Genomic DNA, 13,497 nt, shown 5'->3' on the forward strand with positions numbered 1-13,497 from the left:
CCCCCCCCCCCCCACACACACACACATATACATATAAAAGGTTCACACTTTGATGCTGTGAATGCATTTTAAGAGTGACTTTCAAAGACCACTATTCATTCAGAGAAGAGTAGCTCAAGAGTTTCGAGCTTTGATGCTGTGGCTGCATTATAAGAGTGACTGTCAAAGACCACTTCATTCAGAGGAGAGTAGCTCAAGAGTTGAAAGTGATTGCTGTTGACTAGCTGCAACCCCTTTAGTCATCAGTTGAAAATATGGGATGGCTGTGTAAAGATTGCCCTTTTGTAGTTGTGATCCTATGATGTAAAAGCAACAGACAGGATGAGTAAGGTAGTTTCTTAGTCATAGGGTGCTATGTTTACATTTTCATATCATGCTTCATTTGTGAGCCCAGTGCTGGTGAAACTAAATATAATGATTATAAATATGAAAGTGTATCCCACATTCTTTTTCAAAATATAGTGTGTTTAATCTTTTTTGCATTTGAGAAAGTTGTCAAACAGTTTTTTTGTTTTTGCCAGCCAATTTTTGTTGTTTCTCAGTTTTAAAAATTACAAGTAAGCTTTGTCTGACAGAACCAGCTTGTAAATTTCAAATTACACTTTCATCACATACTTTTCTGTGGCATATTTGGCTATGATGTTGTTTAGCTAAATGTAGCTTATTGTTAAGATGTGGCTTTTATACTGATTACAAGAATGCTGGGGGAGAAAGAAGGATTAAATGTTTTTGCATAGCATATCTATAACAGCTGCAATGGTCAGATTTATATGTAAAGATACACATACTGTTATTTTAATATTTTTGTATCTGCTTCTTTTTCTCAGGAGGACCTCTAATAGATGTTTTGAAAGCAAAACAAGGTCCTTTGACATGTCGACAAGTTGTGCAGATATTTTATCAGACGTGTCGAGCTGTACAGCACATGCATGAACAACAGCCTCCAATCATTCATAGAGACCTCAAGGTTTGTTTATCACTAAGCTAGTTTTTCAAGATGTGCAGCATTTGACAAGCAGTGTATGCTTTCATGATTTGCATATTTCAATTAATGGTTGAAATGAATTCCAAAAGGATGTAAGAAGTTCAAGAAAATATTGTTATAGAGATTTTTAAAATCCATTTTCTGGTTTTGATATTTTCATTTGAATTTTCTTATACAAGTATAATTGCTTTACCAAAATCTGTCATTACTGTATGTATTGAATAGCACTAGTCAAATTTTGTGGATTTTATTAAAGTACATGGATGGACCTGAGAATGTTTCTTTTTCCATGTGCCTTTTATATAGTCTTTATACACTGAAGTTTTTAATAATATAAATTTTGAAGCCTTCCCCATTGGGTGAAATCATTTCCAAATATTTCCTGCCATAATACTTATTTTGAAAAGCAAAAAGATCCAGTTAAATTTGCTTGTTTAGTGGTATTGTATTAAGTAATTGTTGATACCTTATATAATGTATAAACAACAAACACTTTTTTTTTGTTGTTTATAGATAGAAAATTTATTATTGAGTAGCCGTGGTACCTTAAAACTCTGTGATTTTGGATCTGCTACAACAAAGACGTACCATCCTAATAGTTCATGGACTGCCATACAACGCAACCTTGTAGAAGATGAGGTGAGCTCAGATATTAGTTCTGTAAGCACACTTTAGTGCAAAACTAAGACCTCTTCCAGAAATGCATGGAATATCATTTTATTGTAAGCTCTGTTAATCAATACTGAAATGAAAAATATAATACAACTGCAAGCGTTTTGAACAAAATTGTGCCAGAAAGGAATTACATTAATTTTTGTTTTAGTATTAAATAATTAATTGTAAGAAAATAGATATGTTTCTATATACAAATGGTTTAAGAAAAAGCTGATAAACATTTGTTTCACTTTATGATGTAGTATTGTTGCTGTTCCTATTCTTTTAGATGACCAAGCATACGACTCCAATGTACAGACCACCAGAAATCCTTGATACATATAATAATTATCCAATTAATCAAGCTATGGATATTTGGGTAAGTGTTTTTACCTGGAGATACTGAAACTGAATGTCTGAGTTGTGTGAGGAGTCTTTAAGATATCTATTAATTTACTGATATACTTATTGGTCCATAACTTATGTTTACTTTTTGCATTTTTAAGATCTGACCTAGAATATAGTAATTTGTTGCTCATGTTTCAAAAGTGTCATATGACACCAAGCTTAATGTTTAAATAATCTGTTGTGAGTTAGTGTGCTATTATATCAATTAATCGAGTTAACCACCCATCTCTAGTGGTTAATAATAATTATTCACATACATTCAGCCAATAGGTAATTTGAAACTCACTTCAGAAGTAAGCTGCTTTATTAACCCTACCATCTTTCAGGTGTCGGGTGTACATCTGCATACCAAATTTTAAAACTTAAGTTTAAATAGTAATTAATACTATTTAAAAAAAAGGAATTCAAAAATATTGTAGAATTGATGTTTTGAAATTTTGCAATGTTTATTAATTAACTAAGAAAAATTAAAGAAGGATGATTCCAACTTTCATGTTCGCACATCTTTTAGGAGCCTAACCTGTGAACAGAATTTTATAATCCATCCTAAACTACAGGTTTACACTTTTTAATAAACTATGATTTCTTGAGAATACAATTATCTTATTTCTGAAGTGGATTTCCTTTTCTGTTAATGGTTTTGTTATTACAGACTTAATTACCACCCTTTTATCATGGCACAGGATGTAGTCTGAACAACTACAAATGAAAGACAGCTTGGAAAATAACTATAGGCAACATTTAAACACATTTTGATAGAGCAGATTATAACCTCTTTATTTCAATGTAGGGTACATAAAATAGTGTGAGCAGTAATTTATGGTTTGTGGGAGAGTGACTAAGAATAAGCCCAGCAGGGATGAACAAAGGAATGTAATGGGAAGTTTAGAAGACTTAGGAATAAAGCACAAACCTGGGATATTTTTCTTCAACAGTTTCATTAGATGCTCTATTCATTCGTGAAACTGTTTTGGGGTTAAATTATATCCATTTGAAAGTTTAACAAATTTTCTGCTGTGAAAATACATCAGGAATGTAGTGAAGTTTAGTGAGTATGGTAGGCAAGGGCAAGATATTCCAGTGACTCAAATCTTTATTTGTTGAGGGTTGTTGATAAGTTTACTGCATTCAAAAAATGCAAACAAATAAAAGAAATAGTTTATTATATATATAACTAGATCTTGATAAAAAATATGAGCAAAAATCATGATACTTAGTTTAAAAGGTAGTGATTACCCCATTTTTCAAAATTGGGTTATTATAAGTATAAAGTATAAAAAATAATATGTCGTGAATATCAATCAAATTTAACTTTCTGATCAGTAGTTAAAGTTGAGATTCTAAGATGTAGTATTTTAAATTTTTTTTCAGAACTGTATATCACAACAAAATATTGGGAATTTCACAATCTAAGAAATGATAGAAATACTAAAAAATGTTTGTGAATATTGCAATGCCAAAACTAGATATTTAGTAAGGTTGAGCTAATTTTTATGCAATTTGATTAATTATTTTCACTGTAAGAAGGAAAAAAATCAAGGGATATCGGTGATATCCCTCTAGTTTGAGAAAGGTTTAAGAAAGAAAGGGTAAAAGATTACTGTTAGTATTTAGTGAAACTGCCCTTTGCAATATTTAAGGCAGGAAGATGGTTACACACATTATATTTACAAGATCTGAAAATCAGAATGTGTGGGATTGTACCCCACTCCTGGTGAAGAACTTGGGTTTTCTAGAATTTTATTGTTTCAGATACTTTTGCATGAAGTGAGATCAAGAGTGGACCACACTTACTTGAAGTGTTCATATTCTTCAAAAATCATGGTCATAGGAGAATGGTAAAGTCCTTACCTTTAAGTCATTGTTTTGGTGAGTTGGGTTGAATGAGAAGGAGCCCCATCTAGCATGAAAACTACCTTGTCTGGTAAGCTGGTCATTGGCATAGACAGAGTAAAGGCCTTTCTTAAGCATTATAATGGATCTAACAGCAGTGACTGTTCCTTTTTGTTCCACCAACCTTGATGATTCAATTGCTCAAATATTACCCCACAACATTACAGAAACACCACCATGTTTGTAGTGGGTTGCATGTGGTTCAACAAAAGTTTCTGCGAGAACTGTGCAAATTTGGGCTTGCTAGAAGATTTTACAGTATGTAGAAAGTTGTGATAGCATAGTGATTCTTACTGCTGTCAACTTATGATATTGTGTAGAGTGTTGAATGTCTTTCTTAGCTTATAACTCATACTGTGAAGATAACTTTTGATGTTTTGGGGCTCAATTTATTCCTGTCCTATAACAATAGTGGTCATTTAATGCTGGTCCTTTTCTACACTTCTCACAACAAAAAGTCTGTTTTATTGGTTTTATGCCACTGAAATATGCAGACTTTGTTGTTTTCCAATATAACTGAAACTACATTATCACCAAATTCATTTTGTACAGAGTATTGCAAGTGACCTGGTGATTTCACACTGTTTTATCAACTATGCAATCTTGTAAAAAATCAGTTAATTCTAGGATCCTTTTATTTTTTCATGGCTGTTTGTATTCTGTGATCTTGACTGAGATCATCCATTTGGGATCATCTGTTTATATTATTGAGAGAGTTTTCTTATTGGGTCATTGTGTACTCATGTTCACAGTCTTTTAAATCATTTTATGAGTTTGGTAACTATAGATAGTTATAAGATTAACATTAACTTTAAGAGACACGTCTGTAAAGTATGTGATAAAAGAAAATTTGGTTTTGTTAAAAGATTTTCGTAAGTCTTCTGTGACATACTGCTGCTGAAAGTAGTCTTGTGATTTAAATCAGATTTTCTATAAGTACCAACTTTTTTTTTTGTATAACAGTATTATTGATAAAAGTTATATGTAATAAAAAGTTTAATTGGCTACTAATTTTCAACATAGGCCTTGGGATGTGTGCTGTTTTTACTAGCCTTTCGAGTACATCCATTTGAAGACTCTGCAAAATTGCGTATTATCAATGGCAAATACACCATTCCAGAAAATGACACTGAATATGAAATCCTTCATGATCAAATACGTAAGTCTCTGGGCCTATTTTAATAGAAAAGCAAAAATAATTCAGGGCTTGTTATTGTCAAATTTCTGTAAAGATATTATTCATAGGTTCTGTTTTTTCTAGCACTTAAGATGTTGAATTCTTTGCCCCTTATACATCTGAATGTTGTTTTTAAACAAAACTAAGTGAAAATATTACCTATTTAGCAGACAGGTAATGACAGATACTCTTGATTGTTTTTTCTTTCATGTTCTGGTTTTCTTCATCTCTTGCTAAGCTATGCTTGATAACAGCAAAAAAGAAAGATGCATTGTTATAGCTTGTCAGACTAATGCTGATTACCTGATGTAAGGCTAGCAAGCTTAGTGATGGACCACCAAATATTCTTAAAGTACTGTTTGATAGACCAAATGTGAATGATCTGCGGTCTGTTTATGCCTCTACCATGTTGTGTCAATATATGGGTGAACACATGCATATTTTCAGTTGCATCATGTAACTGGCTTTACCCTCCCTCCAGCAGTTATAAAATAACACATAGGATAGTCATGTTTAACAATTAGCTTTATGGTGTATAACATGTCATGTTATAGGTGGTGTTTCTGGAGCAAAAACCATTAACACTAATTTATCTGAGGCCTGTAGGGACAGGGACATTCCTAGACCGTAATGACATGCAATCTCCACATCAATAACACTTGTTTATGTGAGGTCTTTAGGGATGGAGGCATTCCTAGACCTTCTTAGCATTGACTATTCACACCAGTATTGTTTATCTGAGGTCTATAGGGGGTAGGAACATTCCCAGACCATAATGACCTGCAATTCCCACATCAACTATTCCATTTTTTTGCCTTGACTTTTCAAACCGTTTGAGATATGTGGTGTATTATCTATTGTCAATAGAGTTAAGGTGAGGAAGGTTATGTCATGTCACACATTTAAAGAGTTAAGGTGAGGAAGGTTATGTCATGTCACACATTTAAAGAGTTAAGGCGAGGAAGATTACGTCATGTCACACATTTAAAGAGTTAAGGTGAGGAAATTGTGTCATGTTACACCTGTAAAGGGTTAAAGTGAGGAAGATTATATCATATGTTACACATATACAAGGTTACGGTGAGGAAGATTATGTTGTGTCATGTTACACACGTAAATGGTTAAGGTGAGGAAGATTGTCATGTCACACATTTAAAGGGTTAACATCAGGAAGATTATGTTGTGTCATGTTACACATTTAATTGGTTAAGGCAAGGAAGATTATGTTACACATTTAAAGAGTTAAGGCAAGATAGATTATGTTGTGTCATGTTACACATTTAAAGGGTTAAGGTGAGGGGGTTATGTCATGTCATGTTACACATTTAAAGGGTTAAGGTGAGGGGGTGATGTCATGTCATGTTACACATTTAAAGGGTTAAGGTGAGGGGGTGATGTCATGTCACACATGTAAAGGTTAAGGTGAGGAAGATTATGGCATGTCATGTTACACATGTAAAGGTTAAGGTGAGGAAATTGTGTCATGTCACACATTTAAAAAGTTAAGGTAAGGGGTTATGTCATGTCACACATGTAAAGGGTTAAGGTGAGGAAGATTGTCATGTCATATTTAAAGGGTTAAGGTGAGGAAGATTGTCATGTCACACATTTAAAGGGTTAAGGTGAGGAAGATTGACAAGTCACACATTTAACTCTTTCTACACGGGGTCTGTCGATTTGACCAAGTCATGTGACCTTCTGTAATTGTTTAAAGTTGCATCAATTTAATACTTATAACTCTCTATATATTGGGTATACTTTCATGAAATTTGGCAGTCTTTCAGTTAATATTACAAGTATTTCACGTACAAAAAAAGTCATATTTCTTAGGGAAGTACTTTTAATAAAATAAAATAAAGTTTTGTCCATGAACATATTGAGTATTTGTTTTGAATAGTCCATGTGCAAAGTAATTTTGGTGTTAAGATTAAAAATACTTTTTGCCATCTCAAAAATCTCAAATTTCCTTTGTGTAATCACTAAAACTTCCTAAATGCATTTCAAACGTTTTTTGTCACTAAATCCTTATAGTTTGTGTTATTTTCTCTACCCTAATCTCAAAACTGGATCGGTTAATTCAACTGACCTTGTAACCACCAAAAAAAATCTAAATAAACCTAAATTACTTCAAATTGTAACCTTAAACTACATTCGTTTATCCTAAGTAACTCTAAGTTCGTAACACTATACATCTATTTATTGTTTTATTGCCCTTTTTACTTCCCTATGAATCGTGTCTAACTGCTATCCGTGCCATTATAAGTTGTAAATCACTCGGGGAAAGTGCAGCTCACGTTACACTATCGAATTACATTACCGAATGAGCTGCTCGCGTGTGTGCTTCGTGAACAATTTTAATTATATTATTGTTATTACTTGTTTTGCCTATTCTAGTTTTACATAATTTAAAAAGATCCGTGCTTCTAATTTTAGTTACTTTTATAATAATAAATAAAGAATAAATATGAAAAACAAGAATTGAAGTACTTACCCAATCTTCTTTTTTCTTGCCCTCAATTGTCGAGTAGAGTTAAGCCTAATTTTTTTAGCAGTTATGGTAAAGCACTTAACAATTTTTATTTACGTAAATAATACACCAAAGAATACAGACTAATAATATGCAAAAAGTAGACAAATTCACTTCTAAAAATTTTCCTATCTTTCTAACTATGAGATGAGCCGTTACAAATTCATCCAAAATAGTCGTTAACTTTCCCATGGAAACGAAGTTGCTACTCAGAGTGACATTGACGATTATCTGCTCAGAACACAATGTTATACAATATGCCATTTCATAGATGAAAACCTTGATTTTCTATTGGTTATAAATAATATATAATGAAACACAAGAGAGAACTATCAACCAATTGTGAAAGAGAGGGTGTGGCAGGAGGGGTCTGATTTTCAATTTGATATCTCTGTAACTAAACAATATTGAAGGTCATAAAAATTATGGTCTGTTTGAGCAATAACGATTTTATAGAGAACATTTTACGTTTAATTTTGTACATTTTCAAGGGGTGATGGATAAAATAGGGATGATGATATGCTAAGACAAAATTTGTCATGTATGTTACACTAGTGGAAATTCAGGATTTTTTTATGTATTTCCTTTTAAAATTAAGAACTTAAAACTTGTATACTGTTAAAATATGGATTATCAGTTAAGATTTTATGCTATTCTACTTGGTATAACATAAACATTAGGTAGTTTAATAAAATTTTGAATGTAAGATACTAAAACCTTGTGTCATGCACAGTAAAGGGTACCTGTGCCAATAGGGTTAAGGTGAGGAAGATTATGTTGTGTCATGTCACACATTTAAAGAGTTAAAATGAGGGGGTTATGTCATGTTACACATTTGAAGAGTTAAGGTTAGGGGGTTATGTCATGTTACACATGTAAAGAGTTAAGGTGAGGAAGATTGTCATGTCACACATTTAAAGGGTTAAGGTGAGGAAGATTGTCATGTCACACATTTAAAGGGTTAAGGTGAGGATGGTTATGTCATGCCCTGTTACATGTTTAAAGAGTCAAGATGAGGAAGATTATGTGATGTTATAATTAGAAAATATAATTACCAAATGTATGAATAAATGTGAGTTAGAAAGAATGCCTTGGAGCTTCAGTGCTTCTTTGTTTGTGATTTTATTAATGAACATCTTGCCTAAATGCATCATTTCTACACTGATGATAATCCAGTAGAGTTTAAATAGACTATGCCAGATAGAATGTCAAACCCTAGTAGTAAGTATTCTTTGATGAGGTACATTACAGCATGGAAATAGAAACATATGTATATATAGAAATTGTGCATTTACATAAACAAGTTATTCAGATGTAATACAATTTAGATAGCCAAAGCATGAAATTATAATACAAGAAATTAGTATCATGACAATACATGATGCAGTCTGTGATGTAACATGACATTTAACATATAACATTAATGGACAACAAGAGACCATTTTGTCCATCTAGGCTTTCCCATCCAGTAGATGAACTAAACACTAAAAAAACTCAAAGCCAGCCCTTATCATTCAAATATTTATATCAAGCTTTCCCATAAACTCCCTTGAATTAACTGCGTCTATCAAATCTGAAGACAACCTGTTCCAAAGGCCAACCACCCTGTTAGAAAAATAAGCCTGTCTTTGCTGAAGATGTATAGTAATTTATAGTACTAAAATTTGAATTATAATCTACAGTTTGATACCAAACTTATTGACATAAATTCATGAAATATTAGTTCAATAAAATTTTGAATGCAAGTCAACAAACGAGATGACATGGCCTTTCACCTGTGACCTATCTCGAAAGGGTTAAGTCAGATCCCTTCTAACTCTTTCAAAAGAAAAGTTCAGATATCTTAACCTGTCCTGTATCATTTTAGTAGCCATCCTCTGAACCCTTTCCAACAATTCAATGTCCTTTCTAAGGTAAGGGGGTTCAAAACTGAACACAGTACTCCACATATTGTACAACTGAGAACCTACAAAATGACATTATTACAACTTTAGATTTTATGGCAGGAATATTAACCTAGACACTGTTCATAGAGCAATAAAACAATGAGATTTAAGTAGAAACAGGTGTATACTGTTATGAGTGTGACCAACCTTGTATATAGAGTTAAAGTAGAGAAAATAACAGATGAATACAAGTACTTATAATTTTAGCATGAAAATCACTTTGCACTTGGACCAGTCAACAAAACTACTCAATATATTCACAGACCAATTTTTATTTAAAATATTTAATTAGAAAATTAATTTTTTGTGTACAAAAGTTTTGTAATGTTTACTCAAAGTACGCCAAGTTTTGTGAAGATACATGTACTGTATTAAAAGTTATAGTGTGGAAGCTGTAATTAACACAAAATGGTTATGAATTCGGTCAATTTGACTGAGCCTGTGCAGAAAGAGTTAAAGCATGCAGTATGTACAAATATTTTCAGTGTTGGATATTACTTCTTTTAGCTTAGCATTTTAAAGAGTACATTGTGTATAAATGCTTTTCATGTTTCATAATGTTTTCTTGTGTTCATAACACTTTCAGGTGGAATGTTGCAGATCAATCCAGTAGATAGACCTACTATAGAGTTTGTGATAGAACAGTTACTAGAAATAGCAGAAACCAGAAAGATAAACCTTCAAGAGGCATTAAGACTAGGACAACCTATGGGAGAGAGCAACCCTGCTAGTCCAGGTTACAAAATTATTTTATTTATTATCCACCAGGTAAAATGAAGTAATTTCTACTGAGTATCCAAATAAACTGCGTCTTTAATATTTACTAGAATTTCGTAATTTTGTATAGAATCTGTGCTCACATGTGTTATGGTAATTTTATAAAGTTTTGTTTATGCAACATATAAAATTGTTCAAATTGTTTTTAGACCATATACATGGTCTGCAAGACTTATAATTTTGTCCATTTCTGTTTCAGCCCACATTGGTCAGGCTAGAAAATGTAGTGCTGAATGTAACAATACACCAACTCCTCCACCTCATACTAACCAAAGTCAAAGTTACTCCCAGAATTCTACCCAGGCAGCTGCAGGCAGTGGGCTTTTTACATCTATACGAGGAGGTGCTGGAAGTCTATTTAAAAACATTAGGGACACTTCTACACGTGTAATCCAAACTGTTCAACAGTAAGTCAAATGAAGAGTAACAGTATGTATTAGTTGACATTTTAGAAATTGAGCCTGTTGTTGGTTTTAATCATTCATTATTACTTTTGAACTTTTTATAATTTTTATTGTTTAGCAAATATTTCTCTAATGACGTATTTATTCATTTTGTTTAAATATGCATGTAAAAATATTAAACTTTTTTTTTTAGCTGTCGCATAGCGACTCATAAAATGGCTTTGAGTTTTTTTTTCAAGTACAAACTTTTAGCTCATAGCTCCATCATCTCTTGACCTATTTAAGATCTAATTACAGTTTTGGTCACATCCTTTTGGATGATGTATTGACCATGCCCAAGGTCTCATAGTTTAATTTACTCTAATCCTGCCTAAAAGAATTTCAAGTGCCATGGCTATTGAGGATTCTCTTTTGTTTTTGATATATTCAAGTCCATTTGATTGCTATTCATATGAACAACACTGATATTCAAATCAGACATTTCTTTGCAAGTATTTTGTAACTGTGCTTGTTACTGCATAGTTCATTTGTGTGAAAGAGTGAAATTTTTCATTTCTCCCACCTAGTGCTCATGTTTGTGTATACTAAAAGTCTATTCATACTGTATAAATAGTGTATAGTCTGTAGTACTACAAGAGATGTCCATTTGTTCTTTGGTTTTTTCTTGTTGAGAGGTGAACTTCCTTAAAAACATTTCTACCCCCATGATCTTGTGACATTTACAAGAACAGAGAGTCTCTAACCTCTGTTCAGCCAAAACTGAAAATCAGAAATAAAATTAAACAGTTTGTCTGCTGAATAGCATGACAGCATAAATTAGTGTAGATTGTGGTGAATAATATCCTATAGAAAAATAATAGACAAGGTGGATAAAGTTCATAATAAGTTTCTTTCTCACAATCTTTTTGGTCTAGACTTTTCTTAAACTAGTGTCTAAAAGTTCTTACTACAGAGTTTAATATAAAAACAGTTTGAATGGAAGCAATACAGTTGACTGTGTTGGACATGTGGCAAACTTTGAGTTGTGTTTACACAAATATTGTTAACATGACATTGTTTCTGAAAAGTAGAGGAATAAACAACAATTTCAAGTTCTGTGAACAGCATTTTTATTTCAGACATTCCTGCAGCCCAGTGGTTAATTTTTAAAATGGTAGATCTGAAAGTTCCATGGTACACATCCCATTACTGCCTGGCTAGTGTATAACATTATGGATCTGAAAGTTCCATGGTACACATCCGACTACTGCCTGGCTAGTATATAAGATTATGGATTTGAAAGTTCCATGGTACACATCCCATTACTGCCTGGCTAGTGTATAAGATTATGGATCTGAAAGTTGCATGGTACACATCCCATTACTGCCTGGCTAGTGCTGGTTAGTGTATGAGGTTATTGATCTGAAAGTTCCATGGTCCACATTCCATTACTGCCTGGTTAGTGTATAAGATTATAGATCTGAAAGTTTCATGGTACACATCTCATTACTGTCTGGCTAGTATATAAGATTATGGATCTGAAAGTTCCATGGTGCACATCCTATTACTGCCGGGTTAGTGTATAACATTATGGATCTGAATGCTCCATGGTACACATCCCATTACTGCCTGGCTAGTATATAAGATTATGGATCTGAAAGTTCCATGGTGCACATCCCATTACTGCCTGGTTAGTGTACACGATTATGGATCTGAAAGTTGCATGGTACACATCCCATTACTGATTGGCTGCTGTATAAGATTATGGATCTGAAAGTTCTATGGTACACATCCCATTACTGCCTGGTTAGTGTATATGATTATGGATCTGAAAGTACCATGGTACATATCCCATTACTGCCTGGTTAGTGTATATGATTATGGATCTGAAAGTTCCATGGTACACATCCCATTACTGCCTGGTTAGTGTATACAATTATGGATCTGAAAGTTCCATGGTACACATCCCATTACTGCCTGGTTAGTGTATATGATTATGGATCTGAAAGTTCCATGGTACACATCCCATTACTGCTACAGAAAACAATGTGCTCCACACTTTAGGGCCATGAACGCCCTATAATAGTAATAGTAAAATCGGTTTGACAAGAGTATTCAGAGAGTTAGAGGTGGGTGGTGTTGATTAACTACCTTCCCCTAGTCTATCACTTCAAAATTAGGGACAACTAGTGCATATAGTATATATAGGGGAAAGAAAGAAAGAAAAAACAAAAACTTGGACATGCTACTTCAATGATGCAAAAACTTGTGTGCTTTGGAAGTGTAGTGGTCAAATCCCAGTGTTTTGTCTGAAATGAGTATCTTAACTGTTGGCTTACAGCCCATTTATTGGTTTGCTTCTCATTTTATATCCATCTGATCAGTATCTGATCGAAACATATTTTAACTGATGTCTTAATGTTCTTTACAGTTGCACATTTTCAGATTGTTGACATCTTTTATTTTATTGTCTTAAATATGTGTTGGAAGTATATATGGTTCTTTGTATTTAAAACTGGTTCATATAGATATCAGTGATACATTGAGGGGAAATATTAGACCTAATGTACAATGTATATATTATTCACAATCCAGATGATTTTTAATGTAGACAAATCTTCACAACAGGAAATATAATTTGTTATCCATATATTTGCATTCTAAATCCAAAAAGTTATTTGTTATAACAAACATACATTTCCTATGGTTACATAATTCAGTACTAAAATGATTCATTGAGTTGTTAA

The 13,497-nt window shown here is 32.9% G+C and overlaps 1 protein-coding gene across 2 annotated transcripts in view; it reads left to right on the forward strand.

Moving 5' to 3' along the window:
• LOC106459159 (cyclin-G-associated kinase-like) overlaps window positions 1-13,497 on the forward strand; it is a 65,609-nt gene that overhangs the window by 12,252 nt on the left and 39,860 nt on the right. For both annotated transcript variants that reach the window (XM_013918752.2, XM_022385587.1), the window contains 6 exons: window positions 828-967; window positions 1,499-1,624; window positions 1,929-2,018; window positions 4,964-5,099; window positions 10,177-10,326; window positions 10,567-10,774. In XM_013918752.2, the coding sequence (XP_013774206.1) occupies window positions 828-967; window positions 1,499-1,624; window positions 1,929-2,018; window positions 4,964-5,099; window positions 10,177-10,326; window positions 10,567-10,774 (850 nt within the window). The remainder of the gene's footprint in view (window positions 1-827; window positions 968-1,498; window positions 1,625-1,928; window positions 2,019-4,963; window positions 5,100-10,176; window positions 10,327-10,566; window positions 10,775-13,497) is intronic.

The sequence above is a fragment of the Limulus polyphemus genome, unplaced genomic scaffold, assembly GCF_000517525.1.
Source record: "Limulus polyphemus unplaced genomic scaffold, Limulus_polyphemus-2.1.2 Scaffold569, whole genome shotgun sequence".
Classification (NCBI taxonomy): domain Eukaryota; kingdom Metazoa; phylum Arthropoda; class Merostomata; order Xiphosura; family Limulidae; genus Limulus; species Limulus polyphemus.